Genomic DNA, 23,083 nt, shown 5'->3' on the forward strand with positions numbered 1-23,083 from the left:
AATTCTACATCACGCTACTTGAACGGAGAGGTTTCAAAGTTGCTCAGCAATATCATTGTAACCAAGCCAGTGGCAAGAATGGGCAGGCTACAACACAACTTCCCATAAATCATATCAGAAGAAACTTCATGACATTATTTAACTCAATTCAGGTTTTCCCTTTTGTTTTGGACTTTCTGTATAAGCATTTTTCTTAGCTTTTGCAATTGTGTTGCATTTGAACTCCTGTTAATGTAATCCATTTCAATCGCATCCCATGAAACTTGGTGATTCTGGCCCTTTACTGAAGTATGTTTATTTCTTCATTGTTTTGTAAAATAATTTCTGCTTTTTCCTTTTCTAGTCTGACCTTTATCAGGATGATCTGTACCCTGATACACCAGGACCAGAAGCAGCATTGGAAGCAGAAGAATGGCTTGAAGGACAAAGCAAGGACCCGATTCTCATCTCCCTGAAACATGGCTATGTACCTGGGAAAAACCGAGAGCTTAAAGTTCAGAGGATCTGTTTTGACAAGACTCCGCAGAACAGGAAAACTGAAAGTGGTAGTACTCCCATGAAGGGGCCCCCTCTCAATGCAGTAAGTGTATGATAGCTGAAGGCATTAGATACTGAAAAGACTTTGAGCCCTGACAATATTCCAACAATAATCCTGAAAGCCTGTCCTCTAGAGCTAGCCATGTCCCTAGCCAAGAGAGGGAGCTCTATCCTTGAATCTCATCTGTAACTGCAGTAATGGCTCTCTGTGTTTACCTGTTATACTCCCACCAATATTGTCTTGCGTTCCTCTCCCACCTCACCGCTGCCCAGAATGTCCCGTTGCAAAACTGAGCCACCGGTGGTGCAGTGGAAATGGGTTTGGCTGTACTACCCAGAGGAGCTGTCAACCTCCAAATATTCACCAGTGTAATTCAGTTAGAAAGGAGGTACACTCAGGAGATACCTTGCCTTGTCCTCCTAGTCTACCTGGTTGTGTCTCATACCTTCTCTGTCTACAGATTCTTAAGCTGCATGGTCACCATCAGTTGAAACATTATCCCTCTCCAGTTGTCAACTGCCACTGCAACGTGAACTCTCAAGGCCCAGAATTCTCTTATGGCACAGGATGGGTATTTGACTGGATTGAGGAACCACACCCCTCTATCAGAGAGATTAAATGTTGTTACTTTTGTTTGAGTGGATGAAATTATGACATTCACCAATCACAAATGTGAAGCCCTGTGATGTTGCTTACTGATTTTCACTGATCATGAAGAATTGGTGAATATTTGGCACAGTGCTGTGCTGTGTACTGCTCCTTCTCCTTATCTTCCTATCACCTCTGCTGTTGCACCCTCTGAGGTCAGGTCCTTTTTTAAAGCATCTGTCTTTATCAATTGAAACTAACCTGATGTTAGAATTCAGTCAGACCTCCCTAGGACCTACTGCAGCGATGTGCTCTTGAAAGCTTCCTGCTAAGGTATTGCTCAAGGAATTGGTTATAATTTAGCATGGCTGGATAATGTGGGGAGGGGTTTTATTTTTAAACTTGTCATCTGTTGCTTTATTAATAGAGGCAGGGCAGATGAAAACAAGGGTTGGCTCAGCGGTTAGCACTGCTGCCTCACAGCACCAGGGACCTGGGCTCGATTCCACCTTTGGGCAACTGCCTGTGTGGACTTTGCACATTCTCCCCGTGTCTGTATGGGTTTCTGCCAGGTGCTCCAGTTTCCTCCTCCAATCTAAAGCTGTGCAGGCTAGGTGGATTGGCCTTGCTACATTGCCTGTAATGTCCAGGGATTTTCAGGCTATGTGGACTTGCCATGGGAAATGCAGGGTTCCAGAGAAAGGGTGGTGGAATAGGTCCAGTGCGATGCTCTTTGAATGGGTGGTGTGTGGACTTCTTGGGCTGATTGGCCTGTTTCCACACTGTAGGGGTTCTATAAATATTTTTTAAAAATTATGCTCAATCTTTCCACTGATTTGGCCTCATTATGTGTATTATTCAATGCTGAGCACCAGACTTCTCCAACAAGTGGAAACTGAACTTGGAGCTGATTTTGTCCAAACCAAGTAATTGAAGTAGGTGTTCCCAGCTGATGTAGTGCTTCGTTTCACTTCAATGTGCAGCTATTCTGCTAAGAGCTGCAGGTTTCTGTTTTGACGAACTTCATCCTACTACTTAACCACATATTAGCAGTTGGGAAACTCCCAAAGTTTTGGGCCCCATAGCATAACTGATCAGTTGTGGTACATGTAAACACAATACCCTTTGACTCATTTTTACTTTTAAGTAATGCAACAACACTGCCTACTTTATAATACGAATAAAATAGATGAGAGTGATAAAAGCTTTAGTTACCTTGTGACTGAGTGTAGGTGTTGTACAGGAGGCTGGAAGGCCTCTTCTGGAGTATTATGTCCAGTTCTGGTCACCTTGTTTATAGGAAGAATATTATTAAGCTGGAGAGGCTTCAGAAGAGATTTATCAGAATTTTGCCAGGAATGAAAGGTTGGCATTATTAGAGGAGACTGGATAGACTGACTTTTTTCACTGAAGTGGTGGAGATTGAAGGGTGACCTTATAGAGGTTTATAAAATCATGAGGGGGTATAGATAAGGTGAATGACAGGTGTCTTTTCCCTAGGGTGTTGGATTTCAACACGAGGGAGCATATTTTTAAGGTGAGAGGGGGGAAAAAGGGGCTTTTTTAGTGGTTCATGTGTGGAATGAACTTCCAGAGGAATTGGTGGATGTAGGTACAGTTATAACATTTAAAAGATATTTGGATAAGTACACGAATAAGAAATGTTGGAGGGAAATGGACTAAGCACAGACACGTACTGGTTTAGTTTGGGATTATGTTTGTCGTGGACCAGTTGGACCGAAGGGGCTGTTTTCGTGCTGTTTGTCTGTTTGACTCTATGTAGGAAATTCGACAACTCTCTTTACTAAGTGAGTTCCTGCAAGCTGGTGAATTAACTAGTTTTGATATTTGGTCTTTAACTTGCTGAACCAAGCTGATCATACTATATAAATTTTACAGTCTTAAAATTAAATGTGTGCAGTGGAGACCCTGTTCAAACACTTTGAAAATGTAAATCTCATTCCCATTAGATTAGAATTATTTACCTGAGGTGGGGCAGTAGATACAAGAACAATGATGTAATACCTGAGTCAAACCTTAGCTAATTACTTTCTTGGGTGGGGGAAAGTGGAAAATAATCTAAACAAGTGAGGTTTTGGAGCTGGATTAAAATTACACCTGTAGACCCAAAGAGAACCTGCATTTAAATTGTATCTTTTACATTTTACAGGATGCTAATTTATTTCAATTAGTAATTTTCTTTGCTCATGTTGAGTTTAGTCATGTAGGCAAATGTGGTGTGCAGCCTGTATGTGGGAACACTGTGTACAGCAATAACGTAAATGGCCAGGGAATCTCTTTTTTTTGGTGTTGATTGAGATGTCACCATTTACCAGGACAACAGGGTAGTCTGTTGCTACTCTTCAGATGGTGCCACAGGATTTTTATTACACCTCTAGAAATGGTAGGGTTCTCACTTATTATCTTAGGTGAATGATCTTTGTGCATAAATTCACTGTGTTCATCTAATCATTAATGTATGAGATTAAAAAGTTCAGGTCGCAATACCAATGTGTATTGCCCCAGTATAGCAATGTGGTTGACTCTTAACTGTTCTCTGGGCAACTAAGGATGGGCAAGAAATTCTGGCCCATCCTGTAACACCCACAGCCAATGAATGAGTTTTTAAAAAATCCCATAGAATATTACCGTCCTTCCAACTAGAAAACAAACCAACTTCCCCTACACTGTCTCTTGCTGATGCAGTAACAACTTGTATATCAAATGTACATCCAATTTCATACAAACTCCTTTGCTGATAAACTCATATTGAATCTTATCAAAGCCTTCTGAAAATTCATATAGTCAACATTTATAAGCACGCACCTATCGTCATTTTGATTCAAAAATTCTGCCAAGTTAGTCAAGCATTACCTAGCCTTCAAGAAGATGCTGTGAACAACTGATGTATTCCCAATAAAAACCGAAAGAACTGTGGATGCTGTAAATCAGGAAAAACAAAGTTGCTGGAAAAGCTCAGCAGGTCTGGCAGCATCTGTGGAGGAGAAAACAGTTAACGTTTCAGGTCTGGTGACCTTTCCTCAGAACAGTTCAGTAGACCCAAAACATTAACTCTATTTTCTCCTCCACAGATGCTGCCAGACCTGCTGAGCTTCTCCAGCAACTGTTTTTGTCCCTGATGTATACCCAACATCTTAACCACTTTGCCTCGTAGATTCCATTAACTGACCTATATTTATGGCGTTGAAGGAGATGTAGACTATTCAGCCCATCGACTGCTTTGCCACTCACTGGCTGATCTGATGATCCTTAATCAATTCAGTGAGGAGCTGGAGGAACACAACAGGTCAGGCAAAGGAGCAAGAGAGTTGATGTTTCAGATCAGGACCATTCATCAGGAGTCCTGGTGAAGGGTCCCAACCCAAAACGTCAGCTGTCCTTCTCTGCTGCCTGACCTGCTGTGTTCTTCCAGCTCCACTGAAGTGACTCTGACTCTAGTGTCTGCAGTTCTTGCTAACCCCAAATAATTCTTAATCTCACTTTCCTGCCTTATCCCAATAACTCTTGATGCTCTGATATAACAAGGTGTGGAGCTGGATGAACAGAGCAGGCTGAGCAGGAAAGCTGACTTTCCCTGTGACTCCTGAAACACGCACTTGCAGCAATGCACCGGCATCTCCTGGTACCACAATCAAGCCTACCCCAGCTCAGAGCCTCCATCTCCTAGGCCTGCAAAGGACATCTGTTTCTACTTCTTTGCAGGATCCACAACCTGAACTCTCAATTCTACTCGGCTTTATTGGATACTAAAAACCGTAAGTGCACTAAACTTACTGGTGCCTGCCGCCAAACACAGGCCTCCTCCACCCTCCAGATCCCCGACCTTCCCCACAATGTGGCCACTGTCGGATCACCCACGGGTGATGTTTGGGTCGGCCACTTCCGGGACAGCGAACGCCGTAGACACTGCTGCTGATGCCACCATTTCCGAGGCCAACACTACAGACATCCAAGAAGCACCTGCTGACGCCACTGCAGCCAACATCCAGGATGTACCGACCGATGCTGCTCTGCCCATCACCTCCACAGCCAGCAGCTCCAGTGGAGACAATAGCACCCAGCCCTGCCAGGTCTTTACCCCCCCCCCCCGATCGCCACCTTACAAGGTGAACGGTCAGTCCTCAGTAAAGGGCTCTCGTTTTATTCCCCTTGACCCTGTGATCAACAAATATCGCGCCTGCTTGGACATGGAACAGTTTTTCCTCCGCCTCTGTGCTTGCTACATCAATCATGACCCTCCCTCTACTGACCCCTTCTCCCACCTCCAACACACCCCCCTCCTCCTGGACACCACCCCAAGGCCTCCTACACTCCCCCGACCTCTTCATCTCCAACTGCCGTCGAGATACAATCACTTCAACCTCTCCACCCACTCCAACCTCTTCCACCACAGAACGTGCAGCCCTCTGCTCCAATCCCAACCTCACCATAAATCCTGTGGACAAGGGAGGCGCAGTTGTAGTATGGCGCACTGGCATCTATATCACTGAAACCAGACGCCAGCTCTCTGACACCACCTCCCACTGCCCCCTTGATCCTGACCCCACCCCTGACCACCAAACCATCCACAACCTCATTACTTCAGGTGACCTCCCACCCACAGCCTCCATCCTCATTGTTCCCCAATCCCGCACCGCCTGCTTCTATCTCCTTCCCAAAATCTACAAACCTGACTGCCCTGGTCGACCCATTGTCTCCGCCTGCTCCTGCCCCACCGGACCTATCTCTACTTATCTCAACTCCATTTTCTCCCCCTTGGTCCAGCAACTCCCCACCTACGTCCTAAAGGCCCTCTGCTTCTTCCTGTCCCACAGGCCCAACCAGGCCCCCTCCACTGACACCCTCAACTGAACTTGTCCTCACCCTTAACAACTCCTCTTTCAATTCCTCACACTTCCTACAGACAAAGCGGGGTGGCCATGGGTACCCACGAGCACCCAAGCTATGCCTGCCTCTTTGTAGGTAACATGGAACAATTGCTCTTCTGCAGCTACGCTGGCCCTTAACCCCACCTTTTCCTCCGTTACATCGATGACTGTATCAGTGTTACCTCGTGCTCCCATGAGGAGCTCAAACAGTTCATCCACTTCAACACCTTCCACCTCAACCTTAGGTTCACCTGGACCATCTCTGATACCTGTCTCTCCTTCCTGGACGCCTCTGTTTCCATCTCTGGCAATACCTGGAAACCAATATACATCTGAAGCCTATCAACTCCCACAGCTACGTAGAATACAGCTCCTCCCACCCACCTTCCTGCAAAAATGCCATCCTCTATTCCCAGTTCTTTCACCTCTGCCGCATCTGCTCCCAGGATGACACATTCTACTCCCACACTCATCTCAGATGTCCTCACTTTTTTCAAGGTCCGCAACATGCCTCCCCCTCCCCCACCCGTGGTTGAAAACATGCCTGGAACATGTTTCCCGCAACTCATCCCTCACACCCCCTCCCCGCAGTAACGGCCAAAATAGAACCCCCTTGTTCTCTCGTACAGCTCACCAACCTCCGGATCCAACGCATCATCCTCCGACACTTCCGCCATCTGCAATCTGACCCCACTGCCAAAGACATTTTTCCCTCCCCACCTTTATCTGCTTTCCAGAGGGACCACTCTCTCTGTGACTCCCTTCTCTGTTCCACACTCCCACCCAGCCCCACCACACGTGGCACTTTTCCCTACAACCACAGGAAATGCTACACCTACCCCTACATCTCCCCCCCTCATCCTCATCCCAGGCCCCAAGAAGTCCTTCCACATCAAGCACATGGTCACCTGCACATCTGCTAATGTGGTATACTGTATCTGCTGTTCCAGATGTGGCCTCCTATATCGGGGAAACCAAGCGGAGGCTTTGCGGAACACCTACGTTCTGTTTGCAACAAACAACTGCACCTCCAGTCACGAACCATTTCAACTCCCCCTCCTACTCCATAGACTACATGTCCATCCTGGGCCTCCTGCTGTGCCTCAACGATGCCACCCAAAGGTTGCTGTTCCTGCACCACCTATTCCACTTGGGAACCCTGCAGCCCAATGGTATCAATGTGGACTTCACAAGCTTCAAAATCTCCCCTCCCCCTACCGCATCCCAAAACCAGCTCACCTTGTCCCCCCCCTCCCTAACCTGCCCTTCCTCCCACCTATCCCCTCCTCCCACTTCAAGCCCCACCCCCATCTCCTACCTACTAACCTCATCCTGCCCCCTTGACCTGTCAGTCTCCACCTACACTCACCTTTACTGGCTCCATCCCTGCCTCCTTGACCTGTCCATCTCCTCTCCACCTATCTTCTTCTTTTATCCATCTTCTATCCGCCTCCCCCTTTCTCCCTATTTATTTTAGAATCCCCTTCACCTCCCCCATTCCTGAAGAAGAGTCTAGGCCCAAAATGTTAGCTTTCCTACTCCTCTGATGCTGCTTGGCCTGCTGTGTTCATCCAGCTCTACACCTTGTTATCTCATTCTCCAGCCTCTGCAGTTCCTACTGTCTCTGAAACACTCTTGATTCCCTTACTGATTTAAGAACCTGTCAATAACAGCCTTGAACATATCTAACAACCCACACTGTCTCGCCCTGCACAGTAAAGAATTCTGCACAATTGTTGGACTCTGAAAGAAGAAACTCCTTTTCATCTGTGTCATAACTGGATTTATATTTGCTTGTCTTCTCCAACCCTTCCATTTTAAATGTTTTAAGTCAAAATTCACAATTCTTGACTCAAATTGAGAAATATATACATTTCCTGGTTTAGTTTCCATTGTAGAGTACTAAAAGAAATAAGTGCCGGAGAATCGCCTATCGTAAATCCAGTCATTTTTTCCATTACGCTTTGAAACTGAAATCCACGAAGTTCCTTTCCTTTGCTTTTAGGTTCTGTGGTAATTTTACTACTTCTGCCACTGAATAGAGATGCAAAGTACCAGCTTAGCCATCACACACTTAATTATTGTCCATTAAAGTCCGAACCACGTTCACCTTGAATAGACGCAGATTTACCATTGCCGTTATCTTTCTCTTTGGGTGACATGGTGGCACAGTGCCAGAATTCTAATCTTGGGTGACTCTTATGCAGAGTTTCCACTGGGTGCTCTGGTTACCACGCACAGCCCAAAGGTGTGCAAGTTAGTTGGATTGGCCTTGCTAAATTGCCCATAATGTGCAGGGATGTGCAGGCTAGGTAGACTAGCCATGGGAATGGTAGAATAATGGGGATGGGGGAAAGAGGGTGGATCTGGGTGGGATGCCCTTCGGAGGGTAGGCAGGGATTCAAGGCCAAATTGCCTGTATCTGCACCAGGCGGGGGGATTCTATAATCTCTCAAATGTTTTGCTGTTAACTGTGATACTCATCACATGTTAGTTTTATATTCCATTATTTGCATCTCATTTCTTACCTCCATCCAGGTGTTCACTTTGGTCCTCCTTCATCTATCCCCAGAACAGTAGAATTTGGATCTTCATTGAAATGTGCAATTTAAAATAGTATTGTCATGTTGAGAAAAATTGTCTTGTCAACATTGACCTAATTCCAACAGTGTGTTTGAAAAAATGAGAGTAAATATTCTTTTTTGTTTTTTCTTTAGAATTCTGAATCCAAGTTGGATGAGTTGTTTCAAGAAGTTAAAACTCTGAAGGCCACTGTCGCCAGCCAAAACGAGCGCATTGCCAACCTTGAGAATCAGATGGCCAAGATCGCTATCTGAAGCCTGTATTATATGCTTAATCATGGGGGTACAATTGTCTGGTGTGGATTATCAGCAATCCTTCGGTCACCAAAACTCTGACCCTCTCTACCCTGCCATTGGTGGAAGCACCCTTCAGCATTCCAGTATCAAATTGCCCTCCTTTTCCTCCTGTCTCACTGGACTAACTTAATTTGAATTTGGAAACACAATTCACTTTTTTTTTAAATAGAATTTATTTTCAGGATTTTTAACAAAAGGCAATTGTCTTATTCTTCACGCTTTCCACATTGAAAAATGAGTATTAATTTTTTTTATTCCTAACTCAAGTCCTATGCATATATAAAGGTGTGCTCTACTCTAATTCTAGAGTGATTTCCAGGTTATACGGGCTTGTCTGTCTCTTGTCTGTCAGGTACCAGTTTTTAAAAGCGACTACACATTCCATGTACAAGTGTACCAGCACCATTAAAGAACACTGAATGGGTTCAGCTCTTATAGAGCAAAGAATGGTGATCTGTCATTAAATATACTTCCAGTTGCAAAGATAAAACATTGATTATAAAATTATTGTGTTATGTGACTTATTCTAACTTGTAAAACACGAGGTATTGTGTAAACAATGCTCACATTTGATTTGGCTTATTCTATTTATCCATCCCTCCCTCCCTCCCTCTCTACACCATTGTCCTCCTCCTCCCTCCTCCCCACCCTGCAAATAAAAATGCAGACACTCAGACTGTGGCTGTGTATGTTCAGCCAATTAGTACTATGCGGTAAACACTGGTTCCAAAAACACTGGATCCAGCAGTTTTAGGGATGAATATCATGTAATATTTGAGGCTGTCAGGCACATATGGATATAGTATATATTTTGGTCCAATTCTGACTCTGAGCCCAATGTGTAGTTTTGCCAGTATTGTATTTGAAACACTCCTGGATCATACATACATTTGTAGAACACCTTGGAGATGAATAGATGCCGAGCAGTGTAGAGGTACATACCAAGTGTTGATCTGGGTCGTATCAGATGTCAAGGATATAACTTTATTATCAATTCTGTGGTATTTGTACAGGAAAAAGGGATTGGAGAATTTTGTGATAGGTAGGTAGTGAAACTATTGTGGTGGATCATTATAGCAATGATGGAGGATAGAATATTAATTGACTTAAAGTATTGGAGAAACAAATGTTAGGGCTGTAGTTTTATGATCTGTAATTGACCAGTGACACATCTGTTTGACGGGAGTCTGCAGTACAAGTGAGAATTGAGTTGGATGGTAATTGGCATGAAGACTTTTGAAAAGGAATAGGAGAATAGTAATTGGATTATGATTGAAAAGGATCATTATTTTAAGTGTGTTATTTGAGAAGCAATGTGATGGCTGTTCCAGAAGGAAATGTCCACTCAACAAATAATATCTGAAAACCATTGACCCAGCAATAATAGTGGAGCATTCGGGAGCTGGATTCAGGGTATGAGTTCCATAGAGATGAGTTTAATGGAGTAATGAAGAGTGGGACTGGAAGATGGTGAAACTATAACATGAATGGATCTGAAGAGAGCATGGTCTGGAGGCAGTATGAATGAGGGTAGCTCAGGCACTTCAGTTTTGGAGGCAGATTCTGAGAACTCTCATGCTTAATGTTGAAAGTGACCATTGAGGTAGGCATTCAGAAGAGAGCTCTTAAGATTAGCCCAGTTTACTGAGGGGATGTAATTACTGGGTGATAAAGCCATGCTCGAGATCAGAAGAGACCATTTATGAATGGCCTGGCTGGATGTGATTTTTTTTGCATGTTGGCAGTTGTCAAGATTAAGAATGTGAATATGATTGCTATCAGGAGGTGTGAAAGACTGAGTGTTTCATGGTGTGAATAGGAGTCAGTGTAAAAGACTGGTCCTGTAAGTTGATGAGCAGGAGCAGTACGATATGAAGAGGGTCAGAAGAGAAAAAGGATTTTCTTTTTGGATGTGATTAGGACTTTGAAGGAGAATCAGGGGTTTCCAAGGAACCAGTCAATGAAGGAAAATGCTGTATGTATGTTTGGTGCAGAGAGGGTAAGGATGTGGTGTAGTTTGGGAAGTTGTTCTGCAGAGTTAGTTTAAATAAGGTTTTGAGGGCTCAGCAGTCGGAAGTTGCATGTGGATTGAAATGGCTGGGAATGACGGGGCTGCAATGGTCAATCAAGGAAAACAGGATGAGGAATCAGTTGAGTGGTTTAAATTGATAAAGAAATTGATAAAGAAATACGGGGATAAATATTGTGCCTCTGTGGTGCAGCGTCAAACTCACTATACTGCCAATACACAGTTCATCCCCAAACTCCTGGCTTTCCATTGATCTCATTTACTCCAAATCTTAACTGGTGCGTTACCCAGTCTCAAATTATTTTCAATTAGCTCCATTCATACACCTTTATGAAATGCTTTTTTTTCATGAATAAGGATGAAGAATTTATCAATAAAGCATAGCGTAAATGATAAATATAGCTGCTCTGCGATTCCTGTAGAGTTGTTGCACGTAGCTCAGTGACAGGATAAAACAACGGACGTTGAAGAGGAAGTCTCAAAGCTTCACAGGAAATTTGAACTTGAACAGACTGTTAACTGATGAGTCATTGCACAAGAAACACGTGCCAAATGGAAGTGGTTAAGAGACTGTGTTCCACTCCATGAGCTCTGAAGATAGCTCCAGCTGGCTTTGGCTCCCCTGGATTTTCGAATGGTCTTCATTCTAGCTACTTGCTTTCTCATGCTATGTCAGTGTGCTGGCAAAGGCACCCTGCATCGGAAGGTTATGTACCTTGCTGTTCATTGTGATATCCACCCCAGGCAAGTTGTGAAGGACCATCTGAATTCTGAAGGGAGGTGATGACGTTGAAATACACCACTGCTCTCACCAGTACCAACAGTGAACAATTGAAATTATATTTTGGATTTTTTTTTTTACTTTGTGTAGCAGTGATGTCAGTGTATTCATGTTAACAATATTGTTGCAGAGATTTGGAGCAGCTCAACTTCATCTTTCATTTCACTACTAACTGTTCCAAATCCATATACCATTCCCACCTGGGGGGGGGAAAAAAAGTCTTGCTCCGATTATTTTGTTAATAAGTAATTGCTTTGTTTTTCTCTTAATCTAGTTACCATTCAACCTCTCTTTCACCGGCTTCCCACTGTGAAAGCATTGGTTATTGTGTTTCTGACTATTAACCATAAAATAGTATAGTACACAATGAGATCATTCGACTTAAGTCTGTGCTGGCTCTAAGTAGTAGCATTCCAGTAAGTCCCACTCTTTAGCTCTTTTCCCCATTTAAATACCCAATGTTTTTTTTCTCCCAAGTACTTATCCAGTTCCATCTCCTGGAAAATGCTGATAACCTTTTAGCCATAGACTTTGGATGATTGGAGCTGAACAGTGTACTTTGAGCTAAGTAATCCTTTTAAAGTGAATCTAGCTCACGTCTGCATTCAAAATGTTAACCCATGTTTATTAGATGCTGACTGACCAGTCTGCTGCTGCTTATATATGCAGTTTGAAATATCTCATTCCGTGCTTACAGGAAAGGTCAAATTTTATATAATTCAGATACACTGGGTACACACAGTACTCTACGGGCTTTCTTTGGCTTTTTCTTGGCATTGACGTTTTAGGCCAAGACAGAAGTCAATGAAATAAATCCTGTCCGGAGTTGACCCTTTCACCAAACCTTTGAAAATAAACTTTGATAAACTTATCTACACTGCTCAGGACTGGGTGACAGTAGTGAAATTCTTATTTGCCAACTTCAAACTACTGAAAATGAGCTCTGCTCTTTTCCTTTCTCTGCTAGGAAGATGAGCAGCACTGAGACCAGAAGTCTCCCAGCTACTGCAGAGGTGTCAGTGTATTGTAAATATGTTGGAGGCATCATACATTCATTAATCTACTTCAGTCCACTGAATTAATTGAATTGATTATCTGTAAGCCCTAAGATAATCTCCTGAACTGTACTCAATGCCTGGCTGAGGACGATTCAGTTAAATTTTTGTTTGACACCTTTTGACAAAAGTTTCTTGAGTTTTCAACTTTTTGTTGCAGCATCAGAAGACATTTGAAGAACTGTCAACTAAGGTGCTCTGTTTGAAGAAAAAAGCCTACATTTACATAGCATCTTTCATGACCACATGCGGCTGACTGTTTTACACATTGTCTCAGCCTGTTCCTGCCCCACCGAACTCATCTCCTCCTATCTGGACTCCATTTTCTCCCCTTTGGTCCAGGAACTCCCTACCTACGTCCGTGACACCACCCACGCCCTCCACCTCTTCCAGAACTTCCAATTCCCTGGCCCCCAACACCTCATCTTCACCATGGACATCCAGTCCCTATACACCTGTATTCTGCATGCAGATGGCCTCCAGGCCCTCCGCTTCTTCCTGTCCCGCAGGCCCGACCAGTCCCCCTCCACCGACACCCTCATCCACCCAGCCAAACTCGTCCTCACCCTCAACAACTTCTCTTTCGACTCCTCCCACTTCCTACAGACAGAGGGTGGCCATGGGCCCCAGCTATGCCTGCCTCTTTGTAGGTTACGTGGAACAGTCCCTCTTCTGCACTTACACAGGCCCCAAACCACACCTCTTCCTCCGTTACATTGACGACTGTATCGGTGCCGCCTCTTGCTCCCCCGAGGAGCTCGAATAGTTCATCCACTTCACCAACACCTTCCACCCCAACCTTCAGTTCACCTGGGCCATCTCCAGCACATCCCTCACCTTCCCTCGTCTCCATCTCAGGCAACCAGCTTGTAACTGATATCCATTTCAAGCCCACCAACTCCCACAGCTACCTAGAATACACCACCTCCCACCCACCCTCCTGCAAAAATTCCATCCCCTATTCCCAATTCCTCCACGTCCGCCACATCTGCTCCCACGATGAGGCATTCCACTCCCGCACATCCCAGATGTCCAAGTTCTTCAAGGACTGCAACTTTCCCCCCACAGTGGTTGAGAATGCCCTTGACCGCGTCTCCCGCATTTCCTGCAACACATCCCTCACACCCCGCCCCTGCCACAACCACCCAAAGAGGATCCCCCTCGTTCTCTCACACCACCCCACCAACCTCCGGATACAACCCATCATCCTCTGACACTTCCGCCATCTACAATCTGACCCCACCCCCCAAGACATTTTTCCATCCCCATCCTTGTCTGCTTTCTGGAGAGACCACTCTCTCCGTGACTCCTTTGTTTGCTCCACACTGCCCTCCAACCCCACCACACCCAGCACCTTCCCCTGCAACTGCAGGAAGTGCTACGCTTGCCCCCACACCTCCTCCCTCACCCCTATCCCAGGCCCCAAGATGACTTTCCATATTAAGCAGAGGTTCACCTGCACATTTGCCAATGTGGTACACTGTATCCATTGCACCTGGTGTGGCTTCCTCTACATTGGGGAAACCAAGTGGAGGCTTGGGGACCGCTTTGCAGAACACCTCTGCTCAGTTCGCAATAAACAACTGCATCTCCCAGTCGCGAGCCATTTCAACTCCCTCCCGTTCTTTAGATGACATGTCCATCATGGGCCTCCTGCAGTGCCACAATGATGCCACCCGAAGGCTGCAGGAACAGCAACTCATATTACGTTTGGGAGCCCTGCAGCCCCATGGTATCAATGTGGACTTCACAAGCTTCAAAATCTCCCCTTCTCCCACTGCATCCCAAAACCAGCCCAGTTCATCCCCTCCACCCACTGCATCACACAACCAGCCCAGCCTGTCTCTGCTTCCCTAACCTGTTCTTCCTCTCACCTATCCCTTCCTCCCACCCCAAGCCGCATCTCCATTTCCTACCTACTAACCTCATCCCACCTCCTTGACCTGTCTGTTCTCCCTGGACTGACCTATACCCTCCCTGCCTCCCCACCTATACTCTCCTCTCCACCTATCTTCTTTTCTCTCCATCTTCGTTCTGCCTCCCCCTCTCTCCCTATTTATTCCAGAACCCTCACCCCATCTCCCTCTCTGATGAAGGGTCTAGGCCCAAAACGTCAGCTTTTGTGCTCCTGAGATGCTGCTTGGCCTGCTGTGTTCATCTAGCTCCACACTTTGTTATCTTGGATTCTCCAGCATCTGCAGTTCCCATTATCTCTCACTTACGAAGGATAGTCACTTTTCTGGGAACTGCAGCCAAATCACTTGCAGCAATTTCCAAAAGCAGATAAGAAACAATTATCCAATCATTTGTTTTGATGATAGTTGAGGATTATGCATTTCCCACGCTCTTCTGACTGTTCATTAGGAAAGGTCACACTGATCCAAGTTGCACAACTAGGCACATTGTATTCAGAGTTACAAATCTGTTTATTGCCCACCAGTTTGGTCTTGCAGTCTTTTTTTCTCACCTCAGACCTAAATTGTTCAACAGTGTAGTGTAAGTGCCATAATGTGATCAGATAATTACCACAGCAGCACCTTCTGAACAGCTCAGTTCCAATCAAACTTTGCAACTGCTCATTGAAGTATCAGTGATATTAAGCTTTCAATGATGACACTCATGGAGGTGTAGCCTTGTGATGTTCGAAGATATGGTGGTGGGAACAAAACTTGCAGAAGTAGCATTATTCCCAGAATTCCTTTCTGAGCCTATTTGGTGATGCAGTTGCTTCATGGAAAGTCAATTGGTTCTTCATGTGAGATGTATATTAGACTGTGACCACCATTCAGGCACAATCAAAGTAAGGTTGCTCATGGAGTGCACTTCTGTGGTGGAATCGAAAGTGCAAAAGAGGAATGATGATTTCTTTTGAAAATAGTTCTTAACCCGTCCTTGGACGATTTGATGAGTAAATCAACCATATGCGTTTCAATGTTGTTATAGAGGATCGTTGGATTTTGTTATCAGCTCTCCCAAGCTAGCAGTTAAATTAGTCACAGTGCAAATTCCAGATTGATTTCTCTACTGTTCTTCATCTGTAATCTATAGACCCATCTTACAAAGTAAGGTCATTCATTCCATCATATCTGTGTTGGTGCTTTGCCTGAGGTGATTAGGGACTACGAGAAGGAGATTACAAATGATGATAGCCTTCCTGTTTGTCTGATGCTGCTTGGCCTGCTGTGTTCATCCAGCTCTACACCTTGTTATCTCAGATTCTCCAGCATCTCGCAGTTCCTACTATCTCTGATAGCATTATGCAGTACCTGTCTACTGCTTTGACATTGTTAAGCATACATGACATGGAGAATTAATAGCTGCCTCTGCTTTCTGTTACTCAACTGAAATCAATGCAGAAGAACCTAACTTATTTGGCTTTCATGTTTTGTTTTCTTCTCTATTGTTAGCATAAATGAAAATTAGCAATGTCTGTGCCCTTGAATGGGCATTCAGTGATTGAGTGGAGTATTTCGAAGGTGCAGCATGCAATTCCACATTGTTCTAGCAATTTCCAATAACATTTGTACTTGGGAACAACTTCTCACAAACTCAGCCCTGGGGTAATAAACCAAAGTCCCAAAGTGAAATGACAGTGTGCAGTTACTTTTCATGGGTATAGATGGAAGAGGGTCCATTTAACTTTTTACATAAATTCCACCACCATCATCATGTCAGGGATTATTAAGTATTTTCTCTGGACTTTCCATTGATAGCAAGACAATGACCAGAAATTCACTGTGCGTGGTATTTTGGAGCATAATGCTGCTTTGTGAATGTCTTCTTAACTAGCTGAGATTTAGCACTCCAAATACAACTGAATTTCAATACTTGCTCTATTTTTCTAAATTAACCAAGAAATCCTGATTTTCTAAATAAGAGTTCTAATTCTTGTCTACCCCTTTTCTTAAACAAATTGACTCTAATATTTGCCTTATTACATAAAACAAATAGTATTCAAAATGATAAAATGTGAGGCTGGATGAACACAGCAGGCCCAGCAGCATTTCAGGAGCACAAAAGCTGATGTTTTGGGCCTAGACCCTTCATCAGAGAGGGGGATGGGGGTGAGGGTTCTGGAATAATTAGGGAGAGAGGGGGAGGCAGACAGAAGATGGAGAGAAAAGAAGATAGGTGGAGAGGAGAGTATAGGTAGGGAGGGGATAGGTCAGTCCAGGGAAGACGGACAGGTCAAGGAGGTGGGATGAGGTTAGTAGGTAGATGGGGATGTGGCTTGGGGTGGGAGGAAGGGATGGGTGAGAGGAAGAACAGGTTAGGGAGGCAGAGACAGGTTGGACTGGTTTTGGGATGCAGTGGGTGGAGGGGAAGAGCTGGGCTGGTTGTGTGGTGCAGTGGGGGGAGGGGATGAACTGGGCTGGTTTAGGGATGCGGTGGGGGAAGGGGAGATTTTGAAACTGGTGAAGTCCACATTGATACCATTGGGCTGCAATGCCCAGCCCAGCTCTTCCCCTCCGCCCACTGCATCCCAAAACCAGTCTAACCTGTCTCTGCCTCCCTAACCTGTTCTTCCTCTCACCCATCCCTTCCTCCCACCCCAAGCCGCACCTCCATCTCCTACCTACTAACCTCATCCCACCTCCTCGACCTGTCCGTCTTCCCTGGACTGACCTATCCCCTCCCTACCTCCCCACCGATACTCTCCTCTCCACCTATCTTCTCTCCATCTTTTGTCCGCCTCCCCTACCTCCCCATTTATTCCAGAACCCTCACCCCATCCCCCTCTCTGATGATGGGTCTAGGCCCGAAATGTCAGCTTTTGTGCTCCTGAGATGTTGCTGGGCCTGCTGTGTTCATCCAGCCTCACATTTTATTATCTTGGGTTCTCCAGCATCTGCAGTTCCCATTATCACCAGTATTCAAAATGAATTGCTTCAATAAGGGACCGAAAAGGATGTGGGGTAGTGAGCTATTATGCAGGGAAACATCAGGCCACGTTTGCTTTTCCCTGCATGATGGTAGCCAGCACACTCAGATGAAGAGGAGATGGAAAGTGAGAGTGAGTGTTTTGGGGGAGGAAAAAAATCTGAAGAGCTGATTCTGTTACATAGAACCTAAGAACATAAGAACCAGGAGCAGGAGAAGGCCATCTGGCCTCTCCAGCCTTCCCTGCCATTCAATAAGATCATGGCTGATCTTTTTGAGATTCAGCTCTACTTACCTGCCCATTCACCATAACCCTTAATTCCTTTACTGTTCAAATATTTATCTGGCCTTGCCTTAAACACATTCAGTGAGGTAGCTTCAACCACTTCACTGAGCAGGGAATTCCACAGATTCATAATCCTTTGCGTGAAGAAGTTCCTCCTGACCTGTCCTACATCTGCTTCCCTTTATTTTGAGGCTATGCTCCCTAGTCCTAGTTTCACCTGCTAGTGGAAACAACCTCTTTGCTTCCATCTTATCTATTCCCTTCATAATCTTGTAAGATCTCCCCTCATTCTTCTGAATTCCAATGAGTATAAGCCCAGCCTATTCAGTCTCTCCTCATAATCCAACCTTCTCACTTGGTTGATTGCAGAGTTGAATCTCCTCTGCACCCCTCCAGTGCAAGTATATCCCTTTTCAAGTAAGGAGACCAAAACTGCACACAGTACTCCAGGTGTGGCCTCACCAGGACCCTATACAGCTGCAGCATAGCCTCCCCGTTTTTAAATTCCATCCCTCTAGCAATGACAGACAACATTCCATTTGCCTTTTTAATTACCTGCTGCACCTGCTATCCTACTTTTAGCGATTCGTGCACAAGGACACCCAAGTCCCTCTGCACAGCAGCATGCTGCAATTTTTTACCATTTAAAACAGTCCATTTTGCTGTTATTTCTGCCAAAATGGATGACCTCACTTATAAACATTGTACTCCACCTGCCAGACCTTTGCCCACTCACTTCGACTATCCATATCCCTCTGTAGACTGTGTCTTCTGCACACTTTACCACTTATCTTAGTGTCATCTGCAAATTTTGACACACCACACTTAGCTCCCAACTCCTTATCATCTATGTAAATTTTAAACAATTGCGATCCCAACACTGATCCCTGCGACACACCACTAGCCACTGACTGCCAACCAGAAAAACACTCATTTATCCCTACTCTTTGCTTTCTACTGGTCAACCAATCTTCTATCCATGTCAATACATTACTTGTAATACCATGGAACTTTTTTCTTAAGTAGCAGCCTTTGGTGCAGCACCTTGTCAAATGCCTTCTGGAAATCCAGATACACCACATCGACAGGTTCCCCATTACTTGCGTGGTGGACAATGTCCTCAGAGTTCCACAAAATTAGTTAAACATGACCTACCCTTCATGAACCCATGCTGGGTGTTCCCAATGCGACAATTTATAGCCAGATGTCTCACTATTTCTTCCTTAGTGATAGCTTCGGTCGTGGGGAAAATGCTTGAATCTAAGCTAACTGGCCTAAACTTACCTGCTTTTTGTCTACTTCCTTTTTAAACAGTGGCGTCACATTGGTGTGGTTTCTGCATATTGGAAAACAGCCTGAGTCCAGTGAATTTTGGTAAATATTTACTAGTGCATTGCTATTTCCCCCATCACTTGTTTTAGTACCCTGGGATGCATTTCAACAGGGCCAGGAGACTTGCCTACCTTTCGCCCCATTAGCTTGCCCAGCATTGCCTCCTGACTGATAATAGTTTCTAGGTCCTCACCTGCTATAACCTTCTTGCCATTAGTTTTCGGCATGTTATTTGTGTCTTCCACTGTGAAGACTGACACAAAATAACTGTTTAATGCCTCAGCTATTTCCTCTTTCCCAGTTATTGAATTGGCCTTCTCATCCTCTAAAGGACCAATGTTAACCTGCACCACTCTTATACAATTTACATATTTACAGAAACTTTTGCTGCCTGTTTTTTATATTCTGAGCTCGTTTACTCTCATAATCTATCTAGCATTTCTTTATAACTTTTTTTGTGGCTTTCTGTTGGTCTTTCAAGATTTCCCAGTCTACTAGTTTCCCACTACTCTTTGCTTTTTTGTATGTTTATTTTAATCTGATACTTTCCTTAGACATCCATGGCTGGCTCTCTCTTTTCCTGGATCACTGGAATATACTTCTGCTGAGCACTGTGAAAAATTGTTTTGAAAGTCCTCCCCTGTTCCTCAATTGACCCACCATAAAGCTTTTGCCCCCATTCAACCTTAGCTAACTCCTCCCTCATTCCTTCATAGTCTCCTTTGTTTAAGCACAGGACATAGGTACTGGATTTAACCTTCTCAAGCTCCATCTGTATTTTAAATTTGACCGTACTGTGAGCGATCCTTCCAAGAGGATCCCTAATTGTGAGATCAATAATTATTCCCGCCTCATTACACAGGAGTAGATCTAGGAAAGCTTGCTCCCTCGTAGGTTCCATCACATATTGTTCAAGGAAATGATCACGGCTGCATTCTATAAACCTCTCCTCGAGGCTGCCATGACCAACCTTGTTTGACGAACGGATATGTAGATTAAAATCTCACCTCTCACAAAGTGTCATAATTAAAGTCAGAGCCTGTGGAATCGATGAACCAATACCATCACTATCTAAAATGAAAGCAAAATACTGCAGATGCCAGAAATCTGAAATAAAAGTAGAAAACATGGCAGAAACACAGACCTGGCAGTAGCTGTCAATCCAGTGATAATGGGAACTGCAGATGCTGGAGAATCCAAGATAACAAAGTGTGGGGCTGGATGAACACAGCAGGCCAAGCAGCATCTCAGGAGCACAAAAGCTGACGTTTCGGGCCTAGACCCTTCATTAGAGGTGTCAATCCAGTAATGACTTATGAACTGCAGGGGGCTTGGAAATGATGGTATTTATCATAGTGTCAAAGGGGGAAGAAAAGCAAGTGGAATTGTTGGAATGTTGATGGCGGTAAGGAAAAGCTTGAAATGGAATATTGGAGATTTGAATCTGAGAAACTAGACCAGCTCTGCTGAGAGCAAAGGCACAAGAATAGGTAATCAATATGAACGATCACAATCATGATCTGAAGAAATTGCTAAACTCCCACGTTGCATCCTGAATTCTTTAAAGTGCCGACGTAGAAAATGAAATGCTGCTCCTCCAATATTGTGCTGATCCTCGCTAGAACACCGCACCAAGCCTAGGAGAAACATGTTGGAAAGGGAGCAAGATGGAGTTTGGAAGGTTGGGGCCATTCTTATAGGAAGAGTCAGGGTGTCCTGCAAAGCAGTTACCCAACTTGCTTTTGATTTGCCAGTATCAGGAAGAACAAATATCAGAACAGAAAGCAAAAAATAAATAAATTGGGATAAAGTTAGTTATTCAGTTGGATAAAAGGTTGGAAATGATGATGCACAAGATTCAATGCTGGCACCAAGCAAACAATCTGGGCTCATATACAGGCAGCATCATTTTAAAATTTGTGGATGCCTGTGTGTTGTGCTGTACAGTTAATGTTGAGGAAGACTGACCCAATGCCCTTTCAAAGAGGCAGCACAGGTACTCTAGGCTGAATGGCCTCCTTTTGTGTCAGGATTCTGAAGCTTTAATAATATTGTAGGATGGGTATATAAATAGATTAACTTCAATGTAGATAAGTGTGAAATGGTGCATTTTGATGGGACTGTGGGTGTGTATGGCTTAGAAAATAAATGTTTAATTGTGGCAGAAAGGAAAAGGAATCTAGGGGTGTACATAAGTAAATATTTAACTTAACAAAGACAAAAACAGAAATGCTGAAAAAGCTCAGCAGGTCTGGCAGCATCTGTGGAGAGAAATCAGAGTTAATATTTTAGGTCCAGTGACCCTTCCTTGAAACTGCCAGACCTGCTGAGCTTTTCCAGCAATTTCTATTTTTGTCTCTGATTTGCAGCACCCACAGTTATTATTGGTTTTTATTTAACTTACCAATACAATCAGACCACAGAAAATGCAAGCAAAACAGAGGAATTAATTTCAGAATAGAATTAAAATGCAGAATGGTTATGATAGTAATTATAAAACAGTGGCACGGTGGCTCAGTGGTTAGCACTGCAGCCTCACAGCGCCAGGGACCCGGGTTCGATTCTAGCCTCGGGTAACTGTCTGTGTGGAGTTTGCACATTCTCCCCGTGTCTGCGTGGGTTTCCTCCGGGTGGTCCCACAGTCCAAAGATGTGCAGAGTAGGTGGATCGGCCATGATAAATTGCCCGTAGTGATCAGGGGCGTGTGGGTTATAGGGGGATGGGTCTGGGTGGGATGCTCCAAGGGGCAGTGTGAACTTGTTGGGCCAAAGGGCCTGTATCCACACTGTAGGGAATCTAATCTAATCTAAAGCCTTGTTTAGGTTACTTTTAGTGTACTGTGTCCAAGTCTGGTCTTCATATTACAAAAAGGATGATGAAACAATGGTGCAAGTAGCAAAACAAACTTAAAAGAAAAATAATATAACAGTGAGGCTTTCACTAAACAGAAACATTAAACAAATATGAATCTTTTCTCAATAAAATATAAACTGAGGTGACCTGGTAGAGATCTTCAAAGTTATGAAGGATTGACTTAGTAGCGTGTTTCCTTGTGTAAAAGAATCCAAAACTAGACATTGTAATAAAATAGTCACCAATAAATCCAATAAGGAATGGAAGAATTTCTTTACCCAGAAAGAGACAGTTGAGGGGGATAGAACATAGAGCACAGAACATAGAACAGTACAGCACAGAACAGTAAACATCCATTTCAGGGAGAGCTAAATAAGCACCTGGAGGAGAAAGAATAAAGTGACTGACACGACTGACACTAGCTTCATTAGCTAATGTCTGTTTGTATGTCTTCATGGGCCTTAAACTGCTAACATTTATTTCCTAATGTGTTGAACTCCTCCTTTTGTTTCTGAAGTTTCTCATGCCCTGACTGTTCAGAGGATTGCTAAACACTAGGGTTTTTCTCCAAAGGAAATTTATACACTGCCCTTAAAAGAAACCTGCCCACTCCTTGGCCTTCCAAATGGCCCGACTTTCTGGAAATGGATTCTAATAAGAAACCTTTATGGCTATGCACAGTTCTTTTTTAATCTTCTGATCTCGTAGTTTGAGCTAATCTTTTGCAAAGTTTTAAAAACTTCATTGAATAACTGTAAACCTCTGTATCACTTTCAAACTCAAACAATGAAACTAACAATAGGGCCTTCCCTTTCTAACCGACACAACATGGAAATGCAAATCAAACTTAAAACTAAACATGGTTCTGTCCACTTTAAAGCTCAGGTTTCCAAACAATAGTAATATCATGAATCTTTATCAGAATGGTGTGTTGCTGGGGTTAGATAAAATGAGGGAATGCTCATGTGGAGT

The 23,083-nt window shown here is 44.1% G+C and overlaps 1 protein-coding gene across 2 annotated transcripts in view; it reads left to right on the forward strand.

Annotated features, from left to right (window-relative positions):
* Window positions 1–9,398, forward strand: part of LOC125464034 (coronin-1C-like) — a 171,267-nt gene extending 161,869 nt beyond the window's left edge. For both annotated transcript variants that reach the window (XM_048556002.2, XM_048556003.2), the window contains exons 10-11: window positions 344–580; window positions 8,733–9,398. In XM_048556002.2, coding sequence (XP_048411959.1) covers window positions 344–580; window positions 8,733–8,852 — 357 coding nt within the window. In that variant the 3' untranslated portion in view covers window positions 8,853–9,398. The remainder of the gene's footprint in view (window positions 1–343; window positions 581–8,732) is intronic.
* The last annotated feature ends 13,685 nt before the right edge of the window (window positions 9,399–23,083 follow it).

The sequence above is a fragment of the Stegostoma tigrinum genome, chromosome 26, assembly GCF_030684315.1.
Source record: "Stegostoma tigrinum isolate sSteTig4 chromosome 26, sSteTig4.hap1, whole genome shotgun sequence".
In the NCBI taxonomy this organism is placed as follows: domain Eukaryota; kingdom Metazoa; phylum Chordata; class Chondrichthyes; order Orectolobiformes; family Stegostomatidae; genus Stegostoma; species Stegostoma tigrinum.